Source organism: Magallana gigas, chromosome 8 (assembly GCF_963853765.1).
Source record: "Magallana gigas chromosome 8, xbMagGiga1.1, whole genome shotgun sequence".
Lineage (NCBI taxonomy): Eukaryota > Metazoa > Mollusca > Bivalvia > Ostreida > Ostreidae > Magallana > Magallana gigas.
This window is the reverse complement of record NC_088860.1, coordinates 20898216-20925083: the sequence shown is the minus strand read 5'-3', so window position 1 is coordinate 20925083 and position 26868 is coordinate 20898216. Positions and strand designations below refer to the sequence as shown.

At 33.4% G+C, this 26868-nt stretch overlaps 1 protein-coding gene across 16 annotated transcripts; it reads right to left on the bottom strand.

Annotated features, from left to right (window-relative positions):
- On the bottom strand, positions 1 to 23013 carry LOC105333796 (ankyrin repeat and MYND domain-containing protein 1). 16 transcript variants are annotated; one of them, XM_066069522.1, is made up of 21 exons: positions 22896 to 23013; positions 22470 to 22708; positions 20323 to 20417; positions 18080 to 18226; positions 17155 to 17832; positions 16808 to 16935; positions 16199 to 16699; positions 15696 to 15867; positions 15244 to 15384; positions 14869 to 14970; positions 14258 to 14365; positions 13980 to 14114; positions 13486 to 13593; positions 12896 to 13061; positions 12060 to 12249; positions 11481 to 11606; positions 9536 to 9690; positions 8622 to 8711; positions 5618 to 5745; positions 5279 to 5305; positions 1 to 2595 (listed from the first exon to the last, which is right to left on the bottom strand). In XM_066069522.1, exons 2-21 carry the CDS (start codon positions 22672 to 22674, stop codon positions 2452 to 2454), a joined length of 3546 nt encoding a protein of 1181 aa, XP_065925594.1. In that variant the 5' UTR covers positions 22675 to 22708; positions 22896 to 23013; the 3' UTR covers positions 1 to 2451. The 16 variants fall into 16 exon arrangements, with proteins under 16 accessions (XP_065925594.1, XP_011435270.3, XP_065925600.1 ...); XM_011436968.4 differs by lacking the exon at positions 5279 to 5305 and adding an exon at positions 3411 to 3449; XM_066069528.1 differs by having other exon boundaries at positions 8676 to 8711.
- Positions 23014 to 26868: the final 3855 nt, after the last annotated feature.

Genomic DNA, 26868 nt, shown 5'->3' with positions numbered 1-26868 from the left:
CTCAAATAGAACCACACTTTATTTTGTGGAAACAAATCATCAAGTGGAATAAATCTTTCAATAAAAAAATATCTTTTTATATTAAAATATAATAAACTGTAGACATAAATGCACAAAAAATAATAAATATCACAGTATGACAACTTTGTTTGTTGTTGACAGAAACATTGACTAAAATATAGATTAACCACTGTTATCTGATGTTCTTCACATAAACAATAAATAGCTTCTACGTATACAATGTATCTTTACTATGGTTATTCATCCCAAAAATCTCCAACTATAAATAGAAGAAAATGCAGAAATAGTGCGAGTTTGACAAAGGTCAAAGGTGAACATTACAGTACAACCTCCAAAATTTAAGTGATCTTAATATTACACAAAAGTGTAGTGTTAGGTATGTAATCTTTATATTTGATTTGGCATCAGTAATAATAAAAGGCACATGTTGTATAAAACGGAAAAGAAGGCAAGAAAATGTGGAAATGATTTTGTATAACTACAGTAGTGTACAGATAATATATATAATCTATCTTTGATTCAATTAAGCAATTTATTTGTTTGTGATAAAAAGGGTGGAAAAAAGTTATGAAAATCAGTTTATATCAGATAGTATGCAAACCAACGTTTACATCTTTGCAAGTAATTTTTCATCAGAACGTTGCCAATAAATATACCACCATGATATGCAATTACAGTTAAACCTTGTTATCTCGACCTCATTAAGAACAAATATTCTGAATATGAAAGGATCCAAGACAAAGAGGTAAAATTACATAAAGAAATAACAGTTGGGACTTCAATCTCACTTGCACAAAATCCATAATATTTAAGATAACGATGTTTGACATGCCAAATTTCTACTTAAGTCACATCAAAATGACTTGTGTAAAGCCTGGTTAAAATTGTTATCGCCAACAACAAGCATCAATTTTTCTATCACATTGATAGCATCCACTAAGAAACAAAAACTAAAACCAAACTACCACAACAAAACAATTTCAGCAGCATTATCATCATCATTATCATCATCAAAGACAATATAGAAAAATATATTTGACACACAGAGGCACAAAGTACTAAACTGCACACTTTACCATTTGTTCCAATATGATTTCATGTAGACACAATATTGACATTAAATGATTGTAAATTACCAGTATAATGAGAAAAATTTTTGCCTCAGTAATTTTACAGCAGTATTAGGTAATATAAGCATTTGCAGAGCATCAAGTCTTGCATAAATGTACAGGGGGAAGGGCTCATGAAAACTTTGACCAAAAATGGTCCTATACATGGAGTTTTTGCCCCAAGTGTTGTTCTTTGATCCCATATGGTACAAACAGTAAATCTGAATACATAATTTTCTCTAAGACTCTGCATAGGAATAAATCAGCAGGATTAAGTTTGAAATGAAAACCTGAATAACATATACACGTACTTCCTTTGTTTAAAATAAAACACCTAAAACTGTATAAACGAAATGAAAGAAGCCTCAAAACATGATTACCATAAATACAAACTAATTTACATACTAAAAAAAAATACCAATTTGAAGAAATGATATGAAATTTCACTCAAGATATGAATTATTGAAAGATACTGAGGTATTAATTACAAGTATATGATAATGAAACATTTATTAACAATTTTTATCCTTATTATCAAAATCCTCTGATCAAATTATTTCAACTCGACAGAACATAAAAATCTGAAGTTACACGTACAGATAGACCTATTTGCATGCAAGTTAATTACGAATTATATCATAAACTTTTTTTTAGATTTTGTTTGAGCAATTTTTCTTGACTGTAAAATGGCACACAGGTGCTAACGACTACTGGAACATTTACTTTTTTTCTGACTTTAACAAGACTAATACATTAACAGTTTAAACAAAGACTGAGCTCAAAACATGTTCTACATAAATGACAGATTTGACGATTGAGCAAATAAAAATTGACTAAAGTCTTGCCTCTTGTACAATGTACAAAGTAAACCTATTTATAAAAATAAACATCTTTTTTTGTTAGTGAAAATATAATCATTGACATAGATAATTATGTTTTTTAAAAGGTTTTATGAGTAGACAAGCATTGCCATCGCATCTTCACTTTCCAACAACTGAAAAAAAAGATGAATTTCATTCATTTCTCTTAAAAATAATACAATTCTTATTCATCTTAAGTCCTCAAAACCTCTCTGAAACAAGAAAAAATCCCGAACAAATCAGAAAATGGAATGATACATTTGAAATGAAAATTAAAAACAAAAACTTAAAAATTTACATGACAGAATAAAAAATCAACTTTACAATCACATACAATAACAATAGAAGTTCAAATCCTGATTCAAATTATAACAAATTTGATGAAAATTAAATGAGCATTTTCAACATGATTTGAAAAAATAGAAAAATAATTTGGATATGAATATAGATATAAAATAACATCAGACAAAACTATAATTGTCAACTTTGACCCCAGGGGGCGGGCTCCAGTGCCGTCGCATTTTTTCTGACTGCACTCTCCGCTGTTCCTCTGTATGTGCACCACGTGGTCCTTTAGCACTTTTACTGTTCCCTTTGAAGGGCACCTGAAATTCAATACACAATCTTTATTATATCTATTTGTCAAATAACAAAAGAAACATAAATCTTTATATAATTTATGGTTTTTAAATTCTCTGTTTTAGTGCATTAAAAAAGCCTGGGAGTCATGCATGTACTTTTAGTTTAGTTCTGATTTTTTTTTTCACAAAAATATGCCAAATCCTATTTCTTTTAAGCAAAGGTAAAAGTGGAGGTAATTTATAAATAAAAGTAAAATAATCCCTGGAAAAAATATACAAATGTATTTGTAAAAATTGTTCTACAAACTGCAAGAAAAACAGCTAACATCACTCTATATAAGCATAACTCAGTTTGATAACTTATAAGATGGACATTATATATATGTGATTCAAGATGTATATATGCAAACATACATGTACAAACACACACAAAATAAAAAGATTCTAACAATGAAGTAAAACAACGAAGTTAATACATGTCTACACAGCATCAAACTGCATGAAAATGATAGGAAGCAAATCAGTAAAGATGGCAATTTCAAGGAATTAAGAATGAGCTCCCAGAAATTGCTAAATAATCAAAATAATATATGTATGATCCAAGTTGTTCTAAACAAATATAACCTTAACTGAATGAATTCCAATCAAAAATTTCTTCCTATCTTTAAAAAACATGGAAAGAGTACCCTCAGCTTTCTCAACACACAAATCATGCAAAAGCATTATACCCCCCCCCCCCCCCCCCCCCCCCCACATTCCCAATCCCCATCTCTAAAGGCCATGCATGCACGTTTCAAAATCGCAAAAACTGCTGAGGACATTTACAGTACATTTTATACCGTATCTCCCTCGGCTGACTCTACTACTAATACTCTCACCTGAAACCATGAGCACAGTGTTGATACAACGTAATTACTGTACTCAATTACTGTACAGTATATGCACTGGGTACTATAGAATATCATTAAGATTAAATTCATTAACAATGACAAGTTAAGCAAAAGTTTTGGGTTTGGGATTGGGTAGATCTTTTGGAAGTCTCTGTTTCTTGGAGTTATTTCAGCAGTACAATGTATTGTGGGGGTATGGGTTCAACCAAGACTCATTCCATGCATATATGTCTTGTAAAAAGGTCCAGAAAATGTGAAGGAAACCATAACCCCTTTATCACCAAGACTTTGAAAATTTGTTATTAAAGAATTTCATTGAGTTTTATAATTAGAATTTATAATAACCCTACATATACAAGAATTAATTCAAAAAGTAGATTAAACCCAAATACCAACATGCATCTATAAAATATGACATCATTTAATTTGTTTAAAATTAAGTTCACTGGAAAGGGGAAAGAGATGAATGAAGTCAATCTAATCAGAATTCAAAATTCAATTTTCACAAGTTCCAATAGCAGAGTTCGCACTTTCAGATATTCCCTATCTTCATGAAGGAAATTTTTGCTAACATTCACTCTGCTAACACAGATCTCTGAAATACAGGTGCAATCAAATTTTGAAGATAAAGTATCTGAGTCAATTAGATTTAGATCATGATTCAATGAGTGACATTCGAACAAGATTCAAAACAGGTGAATGGAAAATCTGCATGATTACAATCAACAAGAATAGCATGCAAAAATAACTCTGGGTCAGAGGGATGTAAAGGTGGATTGTGAGGGGAAATAACTCTTGTTTCAAGGGTGATGTATGCATGAAGAACAACACTTCACCTTGCTTGACCGACCTTATTGTACCTGAAAGCACATCAGCACACTATAACTAACTAGTTCTTGATAGATATCTTAATTACTAGTACATGTACTGTAAATTAACTTTTATCATCATGCAAGAAATTTTCATGAGGTTCGCAAGAGCCTAGCTCATCTTTGCGAATATTTCTCAACAAAGACCAGTTATCAAATGTCTCTAGTATTCTTTGTCCAGGAAATCTACACCATAAATGCGAAAACAAATCACCGAAAACCAGTTTATCTTTAGTATTTCACGAAATAAAGTAATCGCAAATTAAAGTTGGTTTACAGTATCTAATTTCACATTAATGCAATGAACTTAAAAAACATTGATTTTGTTACTTGAAATTTCAAAATCCTTGAGAGACTCCCATGTCAATGAGTAGAAGACTAGTATGTTAGGATATTCAAGGGTGACAATAATATATACGGGTAACATTACGAAATATTACATGCGCGAAAATCATGCGCGTACGGTTCGCCTTAGAATTCACGTTATTCCTATCTAAAAGCGGTGATGTTTTCTTTAAAATTAAGACATTCAGTATAACAAAATAAATAGTACCTGTTTGGGAGGATAACAGTTGAAATTGACACCCCTTGAAAACCATTGTCAACCTCCGCTTCGCGTCGGTTGACAATGGTTTTCAAGGGGTGTCAATTTCAACTTTTACCCTCCCAAACAGGCACTATTTATATAATATACACAGTTCATAACTGTGTATGCAATATGGAATTGTTCCATTGCTGATATTTACATAAAATGATAACAAATGTTTAGTTGAGGTATATGCATAAACCAGCATTAATCAAAAAGCTAATTGTATCCCTTCACCAGCAATCTCTCCATCTTGTAAAGTTAAAGAAATCAACCCAGGCTAAAAATGGTTTAAAATTTAAAAAATTGTTTTGATTGGATGGCAACATTATCCTTAATTATAGTAGTAGTTGACCATCTACCTTTTCAAATCGAACATCTTTGGTAGTCTAAAAATGAATTTATCAATTATATGAAAATTATATACACAATATTTAGCATTTTCTAAAGTGCCTTCACTGATACATGAACAGACATTATCAAAATCTTTAAGGCACAAAATTTGATAAAATTTGGTAAATTTGAACATATCTCATTGTTCATGAACTAATCAGATGCTAGTATCAACAACAGGATTGGGTTCAATTAAGTTCCAAGAACTTTAATTAAAACATCTTCTTAACTACATAAATATTAACTAATTATTCTATTTGCAATAACCCCCCCCCCCCCCCCCCCCCTTAAAACAGACAAGAACTTACATTAATGGTCTGTTTGCCCTTGGTGAGTTCTGGCACCGTGGTTTTCTTGCCCTTGATCTCAGTCGCTGGGGTGGGGCTCATGTCCTTCCGGGCTCGGCGTCCCGAAGGGCTTGGACTACGGGACCTCCCTAATTCATTAGAAATAACAAATGATGAATATTCATGACATCAATTTTCTTCCAAGATAATTTTTTTTTTTTTAATAATTATGATGGAAAAAATGGTAAGGAAAAAACTGCAACAAAATATAATTTGTCATGGCTAGGCTTTTATTTATAATTTTTCAAATTGTGCAAATATATTTCAACCTTATCTGATTGGTATGATGCACTGCTCTACCACCAAGTGCTAATTTAGTTAAACACATAACAAGCAAAAAACATATTTTTTCAGGGCATTTTACCTACACGTAGTCTACATAAATTACTTTAAATACCTGCAGTACTTTCATATTTTTAAAAGTCAGTCATTATGCTTTGCAAGGAGTTTTCTTGACTTCCATTTGTAATTTCAAAATAAATTTAAAAAAAGATTATTTAACTGGAAAAAAGATCTTTCTCGACCAAAACACTTCATGTGTAAGAATTAATTTTCATATCAATATTTTACTAATGTTTACACAATTACACTTAATATTGTAAAAGACCTATTTTCAATATATACAGATAATTTCACTGTGAACTTAATATACCTGGTACGTTTATTGCTGAAGAGGTGTTGTGAAAATTTTTATTAGGTAAAATCTATATAAATCCACACAATGAATAACACACTTGTTAATAAAATTCCCTGATTAAAGGCTAGCTGTTATTAATGTAAAAACAACCATTTTCCAATTGTTTAATGCATCCCAATACATAGGCTATTGCAATGATTGCATTAGTAACAAACACAAGTGCATATATAAAAGTGTAGATTGCACTCAAGAAAATACACAGAAGACCTGTAAAAGATAATTATAATAATTCTAACTTAAAATACATAATGGATGAACTTTGACCTCAAGGTTAATCACACATAACTCTTACAATAGTTGACTAAAAATATACAATTTCAAGGTATCGTAGAGAAATCAGAATGAGTTGCAATTATGCTAAGTTTACTATGTAAGATTGCATAGTCTATGTTGACAAATTATGCCCGTCAGTAACATGTAACGTACATCCTACATTAGAGTATATTCTTTAGAATAAAGTCCCCTCCCTTTTTGTTTGAAGACTTAGCTATCAAATGCTTAAATTCATAAGATCAACTTTTCCAAGTTTTACTTATTTTTTTCTCAATGAAGCAGAATATGTTGCAAAAGACTGAAACAGTTGTGGAAAGTGGTAACAACAAGGTGCTTTGCAGAAACTACTCCTTGTTCAAAGCACCATTAATTGAAACTCGTATCTCAAGATATTAGGTGGTGCTACTTTTTTCAAATGTGCATCTCAATTTTGCATCAGTAACAATGACAAAAGCATATACTACAGTCATTTTTGTCTATTTTTGGAGACAGCCACACTTTTTAAAAGTTATTTTAACATCAATCATCATAATACATACAGGTAAAAAAAAAAAAAGAATCTCGTACTGGTCTAGATTCAGATCAGCTGCTTGTTACCAACATATTTGAAATTGGAATTTTCCTAATGAACAGAAAACAGCCAGAAAATCGGAAACTTTTGTCATCTTTAGTAAGCTCAGATTGGAAAACGTTCAAGTGATTCAGATTGACTTACGCTTGGCCGTCATCATGTTCACGGCTGGGGTTATGATGCCAACTTTCTTCAAGTTGGAGCGGAGTTCTAAATTGACAGGATTAGTAGGAGAACCTATAAGTTTATACTTGACAATATTTATGAAGTCTGATGAAATTAAAGTATGACTCCTAGGGTATTGCATGGACATATTTGGAATGGTTATGTCGTTTGCTGACCTTTGAAATTTTCAGAAGAACTTTTAAAGGAGTCATCCACTTGCCACTTTTAATATGTGTACGAAAATTGTAGGGAGCCAACTACCCATTGCAAAGCAATATGTCTTCTCATTCTCAAGGGAAATAAACTTATTGATGAAAGAATGCTCTTTTGTATGCTATTCAACTGAAAGGACCACTGAATGATGATTTTTATGAGGCTATAGCTATATATAAAATACATTCCTGAATATGATGCTGAAATAAAATCCCATGAAACTGGCATAACATTGTACATGTACCATAAAATATTCCTGAGCTAGGTACAAATTGTATACATAATTGTATGGTGTGCTTATTGCTTTGGAAATGGGCATCCCTAACTTACCAGTGGTTTGCTCTACCGTAGTACTGTAAATTCCTAATTAAAGGTGAGGAGTTTATTTTTGCGTAAAATCGCGAGAAGCACCCTTCGCGGATTTTAAAATCTCGCCATTGTTTTCTGAGAGTTGAGAACTATAAGAAATAAATAGCAAAGTTCAACGTTCGCGATTTCATATTCTCGCGATTTGATACAAACCAGCGGGGTCGCGGAATTAAGTACTCGCGTAATATAAGGAATTTACAGTATACACATGCAAACACCAGTCACCTATATATATCAATTTTGACTAAACATTTTACCACCTATTAATATATTTTACTAAATAGCGTCATGCCAATACATTTCTGACATGCAAATGTGAGCACATACTTTTCTTATGCCCCCAAATCTTTTTTCCTGGAAACAAAAAACAACCAACTTTAAAAAATCTACTGAGAAGAAAAAAAAAATCCTTCTAAAAAATTGTGTGTCGACTACATCAAGGCCAAACCATAGTACTGTGCCAAGAGAAAGAAAGATAATAGCTATCATAATACGTAGAGAAATTGGCATTATGCCAGGTGGTGCAGTAATTTGATACGTCGTGAACGGTCCCCGTTACCACCACTTCACACTTACAGTATATAGCAGAGAGCGGCGTGTGTGTGTGAGACTATATGAATAAATATAAAACAGAAGCGAAAGCTAATAATCTAGGAAGTTAGAGGCGGCCGCCTTGCCTTTGCCGTTAGATGTCACCCAGCAGTTAATTTGAACCTGCGGCTTTGTTCTACCTTCGTCCCATGACAAACATGTACTGTACGCGACACCTGGTAAAGGATTCACAAAGGACATGTACACATGGACATCAAATTTAATATACATACACATTTGTACATACTGTACGCATCTGTGAATGACGCAATATATATCTAAGACATACTGAACATACCTGTGAATGACGCAATATATATGTAAAACTTGCAACACGTTTTTTTTTAATTGAGGTCACAGATTTATTAATATGATATATGATGCAGCATTTATACCAATAGTGGTACCATTACTTATCTGTTACATACTTAGTACATGCATAAACATTTTCTCATCAATACAAGGTTGTTGTTTTGGTGAATATAATATGGATGTTGTCATTTTACAATATAATGTATTTTTTCTTAAAATTTATACTTATTTTGATGAATCAATGATTAATATATAACAAGTGAAAATATCAAAATGTCAATAAAACTATCATATATCTTGATCCTTGCTTATTAACTGAGTGAAAGGGATTTTGATAAAGAATTTTATTTAGAGTCTATGTACCTTGTAACACCAAAAAATAACAGTAGCCAGCAGAACATTGATGCCTAGATATCAGAATATTGTTTTCTAAATGCACTACATATTTATAAGCTCTCATTTTCCTTCATGAAATTCTAAAACTGAGAGAGTTTTACCTATTGCCAAGTAAGCAATTTTCTAAAATATCTAAATAATGCACTTGAACTAAACCATTATAATAATATTAACCAAAAAAAAATGAAAGATTTAAATAAAGGAAATGAATAAATAATACATCAAATTAATTGGTATTTAAGCAAAGTATTATAGATTTTTAAGGGTCATGACCTTGACCTGTTATACTGACCTCCGACCCTGATGCACTCTTCGCTATGTCTGGCCTTCCAGGCTGCCAGTTTACAGGACTTTCCACAGTAGTACACCTCCTTACACCTGGTACAAGCAGACAGACGGACGCCTACTGACCGACCGCATTCATAGCAGTACTTAAACAGAGGCTTCCTGCAAATCAAAAAGTTCATCAGAATTAATTATTGGTTTTTGTTGATTTCATTTTTTTTAATTTCCAAAATTGTTGGACATAGAAATTAATTTCAAACAATGTCAAACATATAATTGCATTTATTAGCATATGAAGACAACCAGCAAATTGATACTCTATTTTTTCATGCTTTTAATCTGCAACAATAATGAATAAAATGTAAGCAATTTTTATCCTCTGTAATACAATTCAATTTTTCTGAAATAAATGTTAGAAAAAAGATTAATGCATGATCAAATTAAATAAAAAATCCACTCATGTAACTATAAAATCTGATTCATTTAGTAAACTAGCAGACAGTTAGTTTGATTGTTATATTCACAAGTTCAAACATTTGATACATTAACATTACTTTCTATATATCTTTACTTTTCAGGAAAATCAATCATTTATCATAATTTTAAAAATCAAAGTACTGAATGTACTAGAATCTAAATCACAAACTTTGATTTTTCGCTGAATCTTGAAGGAGTGAATCTCAAATATTCATTTAACCTTATTAAGATTCCCAGATAAAATTCATTTTACACTGAAAAAATGTTCACTTAATTGCATGTATGTCCATATTGACGTAGAAAATCATTGCTTTTTGCACCAACACCTATATAAGTATTTAATCTTTGATGTTGCAGAATTAAATAAGAAATGGCAAGGTTAATGTTTGAGCACAGTTTGAGCACGCAAAGACAGAGACACTGAAGGACTGGTTAGTCACAGAAAAAGTTACGTGCAGAGGGTTCCAGTGAAAAGAGCTCTGAAGCGAAGTCAGTGATCCATGACGAACAAATTCGAGGCTGCAACAAAATTGGCTGGCTTCTTACAATATAGAGATCAAATATCAACAGTCAGAGGTTATCTAAATGTCAATCATTTCTTCAATGTAATTTCTGCTGTGGAAAAGAAGAGGGTTTGTATATGGATAATGCAATGCACAAAAGTACTAAAGCTTACATATGTATGAATGGATAGACATTTTCTACATGGCAAAGCAATTGTGAAGTTTCATAATTTGCTGGGCAAGTGGAAATAAAAATAAAACCACTTGCAACATTGAATGATGTTAGGGCGGGGCTGGGAGGGGGTATTAAATTGTAACGAATTGAATTTAAAGTTTGATGATGGATACAGAATGAAAGTTAGGATAGAATCATGATATCCCAAACACCTTTGTCTACTTCAAACTAATAGCTAAACTACGCAGGACCTTGTAACAACTAGTAACTATTCTATAGAAAGTTCCCCCTTTCCAAAAACTAAAAATTTCAACAAAGACGAGAAAACCATTACCACTGCAGACCTACCATTCTAAAAATCTGGCAACCACAAAAACATTGTGGTTATGAAAATGTAGGGGTGCCTGTCTACCAGTAACTATTATACAGAACCTGTCTTAGCCAGACATCTTCAATCAAACAGTATATTCACTTTTATACAAATTTTATAACCAAATAACTGCCTTAATTGGAAATCATTACACAGTATCTATTTGTCAATAAGAAATTAAAAATTTTTACTTTAGACAGTTTTTACTTTTAGTACCAAAATACTTGAAAAAAGAAGGTAAAATCCATTTTTCATTGTTTCATGCAATTTAATAATTTCTCTTTTCTATCTCTGTCTATGTCTCTCTCTGTCTCTCTCTCTCTGGGGGTGCTGAAATGCCTACAATTAACCTATGACATAAATGAATAATATGTCTGGCTAAGGCAGGCCATAGGCCACTGATTTGAGAGTTTTAATGCCATCAAACCTGACAAGGAAGTTATTTTTAGGCTTGAGTCGAGATTGTGTGGCTGCTTTCCTCTGTGCAGAAGCAGTCAAGCGTACCACATCGATTTCCTCAACATGGAAATGGCTAGCATGTGAATGCAAAGCTCTGTGTTAAAATAATGTGCAAAATTGTGGATACATACATATACAATGTATAAACACAAAAGGGAAAATGTGAATACCTGGAAGCTATCATTCAAAAGTGCTCTTGGGTAACACATTATATTAAAACATAGCAAACGTGGAGGAAAAAATACAAACAGTCATGCATGACTTATTTAATTTAAGGAACAGAAACTGATATGATAAGTGACAACTCAATAAACCAAATAGGCAGAACTGTTTTTGTTATCAAATACGTTTTGTATCTTTAAACAGACTATCATGAAAGCCATAATCATGACAATTTATCCTGATATAAGAACTTATCTTTTTTTCAGAATTTTTTTTTATATATCTGTGGTATTGTGAACTAGAAATATATTGGGATACAATATATATATACAAAGGGATTTCTATAGACATATATGACTCATTCTGCAAAATAGGATTCTTTTACCTGGCCGGAAGATTAGCTGGTTCGCGTTCCGGAAACCCTCGTCCTACACTGGGATCATTGGACTCAAAAGTGACTTTTGCCATTTCCCCTGCTCCCATATCCATTCCCTTGAGGGACTTGGGAATCTTGGCATCAGGGGGTAGAGGGGCCCCTGCTCCAATGTAGACAAATCCAGGACTGGGGCTTCTACCTATCAAAATCATCCAATGACAATGTTTTGAACAGAGATAAAGGATTCAGTTCAATTGTCTAAAAATTGTCTTAAAAAGTTTAATTTTCTGCCAATAAAGGGAGTACTTTTCATTGGTGCGTTATTCAAGAGTTAAAAAAAAAATTAATTTCTGTTGGTTATCATGAATTAGAAAGATAATTTAAAGTCCCTGAGTCAAGTAGTTATAATATATGTACTGCATATATATATATTTTTTTGACGTATCAATGAAACTGTTATATTCTCTCATCACATTTTTTACAGGAACTCTTGAGTCTCCTGCATAAACTTTTACAGTTATGTGACTGAACTTGATTTTATGGTCAGTTATGTCATTTAAAATCTTAGTTAAACCTTAACTTAAGGTGCAATTTAAAAAATTTGCAAGCAAATTTTCAAAGTAGAAATAAGAATGCATCCATTTAATGCAAGATGTTAATAAAACTGTTTAACATGAAAAATTAAAAATATGCTGTATGCTACTAATTTGTCAAAATTTATTTTCAACTTTTAAAAAAAATGTCTGTTGCATGTAAAATGTCTCTGCTTCAAAATACAACCAATTATCAAGATGTTTAGAACATTTCATCAAATCAATATTTAATCTCATTCAACCAATACTTACTTCGCCTTCCAGAACTGATTTCGTCATCCATGCGCGTTTTCTCTCTTTCAACTGCTTTGGTTCTTAAAATGTTACCAATATGTTCCAGCAGTTTCTTCCTAGCCTGGTAAGTAGCCCGCTCACTGTGCGACAGAGCGTGAAAGGGCATGTGCGATATACGACGATCCTAGGTGAAGTGCACAAATCAAATCAAAATATATATGCATTCGAAATAATACACATTAACAAAAATATTTGCACTAAATTTAAATCCCTAATGTGATTAAATAACAAACAAACAATTTGCAAAAAAACCACATATTGATGTACAAGATAATCATCATAAATCATGCCTCCATTACACATGCTCATTCAAATCATGCAACGAAATTTTAAAGCATAATCAAAATTTCAAACAAACAGAAAAACTTTACCAATGGAGTTATACACTGTGTTCATAAGGATAAAGAAAATAAAATTTTGATAAATGAATAATTTTAAAAAATAGTGCTACAGATATGTATAAATCATCAAAAAATATAAATCTGTGAAAAATCATGTGACTATTCCCACAATACCTTCCTCTGTTGACCTTTGACTTGTATGCTTACCTGATTGAACATGTAGTAGGCATAGTCTACAGCGGTTCCAATGATTCTCTTGGGTCCAATTGGAATAGGTGACAAAATGTTGGCTCCAGCTTTGATTAACTTATCAATCTAGAAAAAAAGCATGCATGCAAAATAGATCTTTTTATTTGCTTTTCCCATTTCTTAAAAAAAATAAAGTAACTGCAATATTTAGGTTTCTTTAACCCCGTAACTATTTTTTGATGAAAGTAGGTCACAACTTGGAGACCAAATGTCTTGTTTAATTATCTATAATGAAAGATTTATTTGTTAAAGCTCATAGCCCAACGGCTATTCCTAATTGCTATTTTTCCTGTCGTTAATTTTCATATTTGCATGTACTTTTGTAAGAATGTTACAACTTTAAAGATTAAACCAGTCTATGTTGATTTGAGAAACCTTTCCTTAATGTGTTGAGAATTAATCCTTCATGTCTACAGAATTCTGAATGTTTTTTTAAAAATGAAAATGCTTACAAGATGCAGTCTTTGATTGATATTTTTTCGTCTGTACTCGTATTCTGTTGATGTTGCAGCACACAAGGCACTGCCTACTCCATGGGTCAAAGGTAAACTGGGGTCACAGTTATAGGTCAAAAGTTCATCAATAGCCTGAAAAATATCGGTACTCAAGGAATGACAATATATAAGCTTGATTTTGCATGTAAGTGAAGATATATAAAATTAATTTAAATTATCTGTAACATTTTTTGAAAATTGCAATTGGTTTTAAGATTTCCACATTGGTTCGTTACCAGGTCGTTGCCGCTGGCAATGGACAGAGCCAGGGCAGAGAATCCATTACACAGGAGGTTAGGGTTGGCTTGGTGCTCCAACAGCAGATGTACCACTCGACAGGCATTCTGTGTCAAAACAGGATAAAAATCATTTCTTTAATTCTAATACATTGTATTTGAATCAAAGCTAACTTTTCAAAATGAAATACATGTACACTTTTTAAAAATTAATAGTATTATGATATATAGAAACCAGAGATTAACATCCATGGTGTCTATTGAATATCAATTCAGAAACCTTCATTGCAAACCAAGGGTTTTGTGTCGAATATATGTCCACAAACTTGGGCATAGACTGGATAGAAAACCAATGGCTTGTGACAATGATTAGGGACTTGAGTTGTATATTAGACACTAAGGAGAAACATTTACTGGCATGACTAAAATGTAAGTTTTATTTGTACATTGTGACGTAAGAACCATCTTTCTTTTATCAGACAATACGAAAAATTCAAATTTGTTTGCACCTCAAAATTAAAATAAAAATCTTCTCCTATTACTTATAAATATAAAGAAGCAGTGCCCCTGTGGTATAAATTCAAGAGGTATAATCTTCATGTGTTCGGTACCTTATAATTGTCATCTCTAGCACATGCAATCTGCAATGGTGTACGCCCACCTAACAACTCTTGACTCTCTGGCAGAATGACATCTTTGGACCACTCCTCCTCCTGTGTAAACCAATCAAAGCTCATGATACATTAAAATTATCAAATATGAAACTTACAGTAATACAAGTGCAGCCATAAACAGAATTTGATTTTTAATACATGCGTGTGCTGTGTACGTCTAATAAGAATTGTAAATGATAAAGGATTTATAACACTATGAACACTATCAAGGGTATCTATGTTAACATAAATTCAATTTTTTTTTCAAATTTTACATTTAAAAAAAAAATCATCAAAAGATGAGTTTCAACATTTTGTGTAATGTTTAAGTACCAAAGTCCTGTTGAGGAATGAGTCGTCTTCTGCCGCCATGACGTCAGGGTTGGCCCCCACCTCCAGGAGAAGTTCTGTTATCTGTACCCCTTCCTCCCCGGGTATAGCTGCAGCAATGTGTAGAGGGGCCAGACCTCCCTTCTACAAGTAACACATCAAAATTTTATATTTAATCTCACAAAAAGTTTGCAAAAATCAAAGTACTGAAACTTCTGACAGAAGCTGATTTAAGTGCTATCTCTCACTTCCACCTTTAATTATATTTTTCTTTCTTGATTCTCTAATGAATATTATTAAGCATAAGAGTAGTCAGTTTGGCCATCCTAATGAGGTGCATACCAATTAATTGCATAGAAAATCTACTGCCTAAAAGTCTAAATTATTAAAGGGGCAATCAATATTCAAATTTTACTATACACTAAATATCACATACAGGTTCATCATGACCTTACCTCTCTTGGAAGGGTGATGGCTGTGGATGCTCCCTTCTCCAGTAGAGTCTTCACCACTTCCACATCAGCTGATTTTATTGCAAAGAAGAGAACTGGCATAGGCACCCCTGAGGCATTGGGATCCGCTCCTCTCTTTAACAATAAATCTAAGGTGCTCTTCATTCTCTCTCGCCTAAAAGTTGAAATAAAAGAAATAAATAATTCACATTTATCAGAAATTTAAAAATCAGAATGGATATCAATCTTTGAAATGGTTTATTGAAATGACACATTGACTTTATTTTTAAATGACCTTGATTGAAATGAATGTCTGTCTTTGACCCATTACTTGACTAATATCATTCAAGTCTATTGTACATGTACATGTATCTTTAGTGTTACAAAAAAGATCAATTATGTTAATATGCATTGAGGTTTTGACTGTAGAGCAAAGTAGTGCCTCATATTATAAAATGGGTGACTGAAGCTTTTGGCATTTGATCTATGGAGCAAAAGACTCTTACTCATTTTTCATGATTGCAAGATGCCTGACTCTTCCAAGATCAGCGCTGTTGTTTGACCGTCTGCCTCCGACAATCTTCTCATTGGTGCTGAGCTGAGTGGCACACCTTTCTATCATTCTCTCCGAAACCTCAATGTGGTAATCATGTAACGTGGCCGTAGAATCAAAATCCGCGCTATCTGGGTCATCCTTGCTCCTCGGTTGAGTGTCCCCATTGGCCACATCTGTCTCCTCATTCTGCTCACCTGCCTCCTGAGCCCCGGGCTCCATGATACGAACCTGGGGCTTGTTGTCATTTTGAGGGTATCCACCATCAGGGCTGATACCTCGTTTGTCCTCTAAGGTACTGCGACTAGAAAGAGGCTCACTGAGGGAGGATTTTGTTTTCTGTTTTGTTGGGCTTGCATTTGACTTGCTTCTAGAGGGAGTTGCTTTACTACGATTTACTGATTTTTTGTCAGGCGATGAAGGTACATCTAAATATCTTTCTGCTATATTATATCTGGAATTCAAACAAAAGATTATTTTTATTCATCCACGTTTCAAAAATGAGTAGCAATTAGAATACAAAAATGGGAATTGGAGATATCGATGTACATTGTACTTTTACCTAAATCCCTCCACAGGGTAGAAGAAAATAGTGCCAGCAGACAAAGCAGAGCATCCCTCATCATTGAGTTGGTTTACATTGGCACCATTATTCAGTAACACATTGATGACATCAGTCTGCCAATTTACCTGTTAAGAAGTAGATATAACAAAGATAAGCAATATACTTATAAAGCTACTAGCCTGAAACAGTGTCTTAATTTTAAATGCTAAACTAAGTATCACAGTTTCTGAACTTTTAAAACCCAAATAGTAAAGACAATAAATTCTAAACATGTCTAGTCTTAAACATCTTTTACATAACATCTTCAATATCAATGAATTCAATTTTCGGCTTCTATGACTTACGCTGGCCCCTATGAGTGCAGTATGACCGTTTTTGTCTGCGACATCAGGATGGACTTTTCCAGATGTCAGAAGATCCTCCACCTTTTTGACATCCCCCTGAGCGGCGGCCATGATGAGTTCTTCTGAAGCTGTCTCCAATGGCCCCCTCTGTTTAAAATTCCCTCCCCTGCTTCCCTTCATCACCTCTTGGACATCAAATGACATGCTTTTTTCTCGGTTCCTATGGCGATGAACATGCTTTTGTATTTCGATCATTCCTGGGGTGCGATTAATAGCTACCACTTTCTCGTCTCCATCCGATTTCTCTCCATCCTGTTCTTTGAAGAATTCTCGATTGAACTCTGAACGATTGATGGCCAGACTTCCGGGGTCCAAAGTCTCGTTATACATGTCCGTCACTTTGTCAGTCAGCTGGTTTTCCGGTAAGTAATCAAATATGTCTGTACTCTTCATCTTCTCCCTGGAGCCAGGTTTTCTATCCTCCTCATTCATGTTAATGTAAAGGGTATGCTCCTCGGGGCTGAACACAAACTCTTTGTGGTCGTGTATGGTAAACGCTCCACTGATCGGGGTGCAGATCTTGACCAGCTTCTCTTTGTGCCACAGACCTATGTCCTGTGTGTTGTCCCCATAGGTCATGACCCCTGGTCCCAGTCTCTCATCATCCTTATACAACCCCTGTTGATAAGAATATTGCATTTTACATCCCCATTGGAAAATAAATTTTGTTAATTACCGGTATGATATTCTAATTTTGGCTAGTATGTAAATTTAGTTATCTTTCACATCAAGGAGCAGCTTCAATATTCCATGTAAGAAAATTGTGTGCTACATTAATTACTTAATTTTATGCTTTATATTTGAATTAAATTCAACACTTTTAAAATTTGAAAAATTAGAATATCAAATAGATATCTAAACTGACCTCAAATTTACTACCATTGGCAAAAACAAACTCTCCATATCCTTCCTTTCTGTCCATGAAAAATGTCCCCGAGAATTTTGATCCATCTGGCCAAATGTATTCTCCTTTTCCATGGCGACGATCTTTGTAGAATGTTCCTTTGTATGTCTGTAACAAAAAAAAATCATATCATTTACTCATTTTTTGATGCAGTGTAAAACAATTAATTTTTCTATATTTCAAAACTTGGTGGTAGTGCATGTGTCAAGGATAAACCTTCCCTGACCTTGAAATGATTGGCTAACCTTGACCTTTTAAATAAAAAAGATTTTGTGTATTCTCCTTTAGTGGTCTTTGAAGAACATTTAATTTAACTGGTCAGTGATGTTATAAAATTGTTGTTTTTCATCTTTGATCATGCTTCGTCACTGTGTTACATCATGCTCTGTCATCTCGTAATTTAAGGGTATCTATTTTTTCTCTCACTACAAATGATACTGTATTTACAATTTAGGATCAAACTAAACTAATAGTATACATAAACAACAAATTTTTGGAGAAGCATGCAGTTTTGATAATGATTAAACTACTTTTTTTTCTTAGTGACCCAGAAAAAAAAATCCTATATATAAGAAAGCCTTAAAACGGCAATGATCTCATCTGTAGGTGATTGTGTTTTAAGTCTTTAAGCCAGTACTTATATAAATAACTCTTTAATTGACAAGGTCTCTAATGTTTATGCTTTTGAATAAACAATAACTCAGACATTAAAATAAAGCAGGCTGTATAACCAGTCCAACTAGATGAGGGGGATCATTAGCATGGCCCAAAACAACAAAACAGGGCACTAAAATACCAGACATTATAGTTGCCTGGGGAGTTTTACTAATAGACTCCTTGTGTCCAGAAACGCGTACCTGCTGAATGACAGAAGTTGCACAGAGCAAGATTTTTACTACTAAACCGTACCCAACTCCTCTCTCAAGGTTACAAAACATGATGTACGTATTTTTAGACTACTTCGGTAAGGCTTGATCAATCATACTGGTTCCTAAAGCGAACCCAAGTTACAAAATAATATATTTTTAGACTATACTTCGATAAATCTCAATCACACTGGTTTCTAAAACGTACCCAACTCCTCTCTCAAGGTTACAAAATAGTATATTTTTAGACTTCTTCGGTAACCGACTCAGACTGGTTTCTATTGGTATATTAGTTTCGTATCATTTCTCTCTGGTATATTACATACACAGTTGCCATTTGTACAGTTTTGTAAATTTAGTGCTTGAAACATTTAAAACTATGCAAGAACAGTGTAATAAGATTAAACACTGTCATATATTTTATCTTTCATTTTTTCTTTTTCATTTAAAAGAAAAAATTATTTATTTTTCAAGTGTTCCAGCCCCAGGACAGCTATTAATTGTATTTATATTAGCATGCATGTACATGTTCACGTTGATTCAATAAATAACTAGTAAGAATTAAATTTTTTTTTACATTTTCTAGTGTAAATTAAAGGGGGCACAAATCAATCATATTTTGTTCAAAGAATAATACTTTTTTTTATTGTTTTAAACCAACAGTGTAACTTGTCTGATCAGGTTTTCTATAGTCAATAAAAGTCTTGAGCAAAAAGCAATTAACATGTACTACTAAGCTGGTATCTTATCACTGGCACACATATGTACTTGACAATATCTACATTTTCCCATATATGTGATGACATGTAACATTAAGTCCAATACATTTCATCAAGGACACAATGTAAGGTGCAAATGGGGTTCATATAATTAATAATTATAATTAATAATAATCCTATAAGCTTTAAAGAGTAAGTGCAAATAGCACTTATATATTTTACATCAAACCATTTTTAAGCATAAAATTTAGTGCCCCATTTTTATGACTTTAATATAATTTGTTACTGATTCGATCATTTGCCGATCATCAGTTGGTAAAAGACAACAGATTCTGCCGATTAGTCAATTATGATTTTCAACCAATTTGACAACACTTCATCTTGAGTAAATTTTCAATAATTGCATAAGCATTTCTAGATTTAAAAGTTTGTGAATCTATATCTTATACATACTAGGTATAACCACAATAATGAATAAATTTGACAAAAGTTATGCATCATCTTTCTCTAATCTTGCTGATTTCATTGTCCCTAAAATGAAAAAATTAATTTCCTTACTCTGTAGATAAATATTTTTCTTTCATGTCTTAAGTAAACAAAGTATTTTAAGAAATCTTACCTCTCCATTGCTCCACTTAAGTTCTCCCTCCCCATGCCTCATGTCATGTAAAAATTCACCCTCGTACTGGCCCCCATCTTGCCATATTTGTAAACCTAATAGAGGAAAAATGAAATATATTTCTAATCATTACAGGTACACAATTTAACTAACTGTATATCATTGCATTTAAACAATTCAACTAACCATATTTCATCATACTGATATTTAGGTAAACCCAGATTGAAAATAAACTGTGTATGGTAAATGTTTGGTATTTTAATTTATGCTTTTTTTTTAAAAATGTAATTGATAAAACACATCCCCCCCCCAAAAAAAGGCTAAATTAATATCACAAGACCCCTAATCAGTTTGCATCTCTGTCTTAGTTCCATCTTATAGCTTTTGCCTTTTCCCACAATTATTTTTCATTGAAGTGAATATTCACCAGACCAAAGGGCATATGTGACAATTTAAGGAATGAACTGTCACTTTTGATAGGGTTAATCAAGGCGTAATCTTGTCTGACATTTGATTCAGCTTGATATTTGATATTTTCAATGAATTTTCGGACAGTCCTTTATAATAATTCATGTCTAGAAATTTGGTCCCAGTGACACTACTGGGTTTGTTCCAGTTAAAATTGATATATATCTGTGTGACTCACTAGCTTCGATTCTGCAACTCAGACATCCTTCTAATTATTCATTAATTGAACTAAATCTGCAGTTTTTCTCCTTACTCAACCAACACTTCCAATTGATTTTTTGTGTCCATTCTATGGGGACTCTTTTGATTAAAAGGTTAAAAAATTGGAAGCCTAAATCAAAACAGTGCATGCTCAATTGTAGTGAATAATAAGATAGATGTTCAAGCTACAAAAATGAAACGGAAGAGTACATCACAAAATATCCCGATTAGAAGTTGGATTTTAACGGCAACAATTAAGCCGCTGATATTGGGTCTGAATTTACAGACATGCATGAATTATGAAGATTTGTTTTGAGATTCAATGAAGCAGTTGGTCCACATACTGAGGAAGGCCAATATCAATCGAGACTATCAAATGTTTAAGAAAATTCATCAAACCAGATCTGACCTGACCACAGTGTCAAGTGTTACTTAAGACCAAAGACTGATGTCCTTCACAAATGCTCTACTTACCGATACTTATGACCACACACACATGTACACTATATGTGTTAAAACTCAAAGCGAGTACTATAAGCTCTGTGGCATTTCTACCAGCTCTTGCTAGTGGGTGAACTCTTTAGCTTGATCAGTAGAGTGCTGGAACACTGACTAAAGCAAGAGGAACTGGCCAGGTTTAAACCCCATCAGAGGCAATGTTTGTCTCTGTTACATTTGGTGCCTTCATTCATAGGACCCGGCCAGAGATTCTCTGGCGGATGAAGTAGATTGTCTCCATGCAGAACTTTGCCCCTCTGGTGATGGCACTCTGGAAGAGTCAAATAAGACTCTTTCCTAGGAGGGGGACAATGTGGTAGAGTCAGGTTTGTATGGAACTCCTACTAGCTCGATCGGTAGGTGCTGGATTTGTAAGCCAGGAGACCCCAGTTAAAACCCCAGAAGAGACATAATATTTGTTTCTGTTACAGTTATATATAACGTTAGGACAACTCAGCCCTCTCACAGACCCAAATATTTGACAATAATGACTATTTAAGAGATTACAAACTTTTTACCTAGTGGGCATGAATATTTATAATAACTACAGTTTAATTTGGCTGTCCATACTCGCCATTTTGAATCTCACATTGCACTGAAATCTTGTCAAAAGAGATTTGCTGAAATCTGATTAAAACTTCAGCATTTCATATTTAAAAAATCCTGAATATATTGTTTAAAAGATTTTAAAAAATGTTCTGCAACTAGCTGCTTAATCTATTTTTTTGGCTTCGGAGCATTAATTGTTGGTTTGACAGAAATGTTGTGGAGTGATGTCTGTTCTGCTAATATGACATTACAATGTACACTGAGCACTTTAATATATTAATAAATAAACAAATTGGCGGATCAAACTGTGACCAGTTCCAATTAATCTGATTGTGAAAATGTAATGTGTTATTGGCTTTGTCCACGAATCCCGTCACACTGTAATACATATATCATATATATTATAAAATAAGTTGAATCATTAATCATACCTTTTCCATTCCTGGCATTCTCCGAATATTGGCCTTCATACCGAGCACCGTTGGGCCATTTGAAGACTCCCTGTCCACACCGCAAGTGGTTGCTGACCATTCCTGTGTAGCTGGCGCCACTCTTATAGTGCACCTCCACAGGTTCGGGGTACTTTTCAAACTCTGCATGGCTCAGCTTTGGCAAGTGCTCCGATAAAGTTGACATGATGTCACCAGAGTCCTTCCAAATTTGTCACCTGCTATAATTTATCAGAATCAGATTTGAACATGTACAAAACATATATGTACGAGTCAAAGAGCAAACCATTGAAAAAATGCTGTAAAATCTGTAAAAGTTACAAAATACACATTTAAAATGATCGAAAATAAATTAACCAAATGAGTGATAAAAGTATACAACGTTTAGAGGGCTTTTATAAAATTTACCTCTGTTTACAAATTATAGCTACTCGATTGTCAAATTTATAATATTGTTGTCAGCATGTAAACATTGGCAGCCATGTTGGATCTCGCACTGACTTTCCGCGAAGCGTGTCAACACGTTGCCTAGTGACAAAAAATTAGACAACTCGAACATAAGAGACTTGTTTCTGCTTGAGCTGAAACGAAATAAGCATTATACTATGGGGTTTTCAAAATTTAATATAAATGTAGATACCAGTAACCTCGATTAGAACTTTAGTAACTTAAAACAATAACAGATACATGTACATGCAGGTCCCCTTATTTTCCTACATTAATTTATTGAATTACAATATAAATCTTGTTCGAAAATATGGAAAATTATTGTAAAAGAGCACAAGAGTTTTTTTATGCATCGCGCCTTTTATGTCAGATACTTACCTTTCAGTATCAATAAATCCTAATGGAAAATAATTACTTTCCATAAGTTAATTAAGGTAATCCAAACTCAGAAAAGGGTTTAACAAGAATCATACAGTTACATGAAAAGGGGTTTTGAAATTCGAAAGGTAAGTACTATACATTCATACAGAGAAAAACTAATTGTCCAAAAATATGCATAACTCCTAGAAATTCTGATACTGTGTTATGGAAATAAAAAACAAAGTTATTTAACATATTGTATGAGATTTTTTATGTTTCATTACATTATCATTAAAAACGTTGAATGCGTTCATACTGATAACTAATCTCAGCGAGATTCGTCGAAACTGAAAAAATTTTGACGGACACTTCCGTCAAAAAAAATTCAGTCTCGACGAATCTCGCTGACGCGGAGATTAACTGATAACATACATGTACATGTATTGACAATTAATAGAGCTTTAATTGATGTCAATATTTATGATCGATATCGACCTCGATATTTATAAGATATCGTCATCAAAGCTTATAGTCGGTAAATTCTATGGTTTGATTCATGTACTAGAAAATAATCAATTAAGATCGATGTCGTCATTGTCGATATTTGGAAGATTGTTTTGGTCAGGCACATAGCATCAGGGGGGGGGGGCTAGGTCCCCCCACTTTTTCTCGCAGCAACATTTTTTTTTTTAATTTACATATAAAAAATTGAATTATCATGGAGTTGCCCCCCCCCCCTTTTTTGGGAGTATGTAAAGAATTGATATGAAAATAAGGAAATAAGGAGTAAAATTGAAGTTATATACTATGCCAGCCCCCCCCCCCCCCCCGGATTAGGATTTTGAAGATTTTGGAAAAGTTTAAATTCCCTGTTTTTTGTGTTTTGGTTTTTTTGGTTTTTTTTGCTTGTCAAGATTTTTTGGATGAGTCTGGCCCCCCCCCCCCCCCCCACTTTCAAAAACGATGCTACGTGCCTGTTGGTACAGTGTAAAGTGCATTTCGATTTTCGTTGTGCAGTTTGATTTTAATTCATAAGATCGATATCGTCTGTGTTATTGTATCGTCGATATCGACATCATCGTTTGAACATGCAATGCAATTTATTATGTTTTCCAATTAAATCTATTTATATCTACACAGGCTCGTAGGGTCTTTTTCGAAAGTGGGGGGGGGGGCAGACTCATCCCAAAAATCCTTGACATGCAAAAAAAAAGGGGGGGGGGGTTACAACTTTTTTCATAAAGCTGTGAAAATCTTAATCCGTACCTGTATATATCCCTTTTTCACTTTTTTATATAGTCAATGTCAGAAAAATATTTGCTCCGAGAAAACGCGGAGGGGCCACCCCCCCCCCCCCCATCCCCGATGCTATGCGCCTAATACATAAATCTCCGACACTTAAAACATGAGGTCCATGGGCTACATCGCTCACCTGATCAACAACGGCCATTAAAAAATTAGCTTTATGGAGTCATATACAAAATATCTTGACTGTGTAATGGAATAGATCCCGTATAAACAGATTCTAATATTTTTCTCCAGATATTCTTAAGTAACATTGAGCCATTTCATAATCATATCACATATTGAGCATTGCAGTTTTCAAGGAGATCTTAAATAACTGTTTATAAACCAACATCAAACTCTGAAATTTCTTGTGGAGTCGGAGAATTGTCCCAGGAACCTACGTCTAAACAACTAAGAATGAAATATGTCAAAGTGTTTGCATGCACGTACATGCAATACCATATCTTTAACATTTGATTTTTTCAAACAATAATTTAGAAAAGTTTTCCTTGGTAATAATTCTACTCTCCAATGGGGCTCTAACCTACTCCCGAAGATCATAACTGTGACAAACACTATCTGAAACTGCTTTCACACAAGTCAACTGTTTTTGAGAGTTAAATTTTCTCTATATATTCCTATGTAAAAATTCGACCCTTCATTGTGGCCCCACCCTACCCAGGAGATCATGATTTAAACAAACTTGATGCTTCAACACAAGCTTCAGTTTTTCTGGCCAATTGGTTTTTTAGAATATTTTTGAAAGATACCAACTTTCCAACAATTTTTAATTATCTCCTTTTGAAAGAGAGCACGATCCTTCTTTTTCACAATCTTGAATTCCCTTCATCATAGAAAGCTTTGTGCCAAGTGAAGTTAAAATCGGCTCAGTGGTTCAGGAGAAGAAGTCGAAAATGTAAAAAAAATTAAAGACACACAGACATACGCCGGACAAAAAGCGATCAGAATAGCTAACTTGAGCTTTTTATCTCAAGTGAATTAGAAACAAAAACAATATGGGGTTAACACTGTCCAAGCAATGGTCTATCATATAACATATGTGGATTTTAAAGAGACTAAACATTAGACGGATGCAAACAGTTACATGGACACGTACAGTAAAATACGTTTCGTGTTACTCAAACGCTGTAAAATATAATATATTATCAGTGTTATTTAAGCCGTTATATTTGAACATGTTCGAATCTAAATTCAACTGAATCATTGAAAAATCATAATAAGTAATGTGTCAAGATAGGGAAATTAAAAGCATAGTTTAGATTTTGGAGATTTTTATTACTGTTCCATACCATACTATACGTACAATGTCCTTGAAATTCTCTACTTCATTTCACTGTACACTTCAATACACTTCGCTATGCAACGCTACACTATGCTACACTAAACTACGCTACACTACGCTTCACTACACTACACTATGCTACGCAACACTACACTATGCTACATTATGCTACGCTACCATATGCTATGCTATATTACGCTACACTATGCTACACTACACTAAACTACACTACACTACACTACACTACACTACACTACACTACACTACCCTAAATCACAATACACAATGTCCTTGAAATACTCTACTTCATTTCACTCTACACTACACTACGCTACACTACACTACGCTACGCTACACTACACTACCCTACACTACACTACACTACACTACACTACACTACACTACACTACACTACACTACACTACACTACACTACACTACACTACACTACACTACACTACACTAAGTCACAATTCATCATGATCATTTGTACGAGGGTCAATAAAAAATACGGAGACTCTTGCCAAAGCTTTTTTTACCTACTGTCATATCATCACCAAACTTGATAAATATAATTAAGATATGAGCTTAATGAATTTTGATTCTAAAATATTGAAATTATTCCTATAGAGTTGAAAATAAAAAAAAAATAAAGCTGCAAAAATGATGTCTCGGAGCATGTCAAATTTTGTGTTATGCTTACAAATGTTGATAGTAAAAGTGTAAAGGTGTGCTCAACACTGCATACACTCCAATATTATCATAATTGATTAATTAAACTTTAGAATACTCTGAAATATAGTATACATATAACCACGCAGTAGCATGTAATTTTACTTGAATCATCACTGCTTTAAGTTACAAATATTTGCATAATTATGATAGATTTATACTACTGAAATACTATATTCATTTTACTATAATAATTTTATGTTGCTCTAGGCCTACATGTACAAGAATATAAATATTATTCAAACAGCTTTCT

Excerpts from the sequence above, each read along its gene's own strand:
- LOC105333796 (XM_011436968.4), bottom strand. The coding sequence starts at position 22,674 with ATGTCAACTTTATCGGAGCACTTGCCAAAGCTGAGCCATGCAGAGTTT. Across the intron at positions 11,607-12,059 it reads CCAGCTAATCTTCCGGCCAG|AGCTTTGCATTCACATGCTA; the intron begins GTAAAAGAATCC and ends ATTTTAACACAG. Across the intron at positions 5,746-8,621 it reads GGTGACATCTAACGGCAAAG|GGAGGTCCCGTAGTCCAAGC; the intron begins GCAAGGCGGCCG and ends CTAATGAATTAG.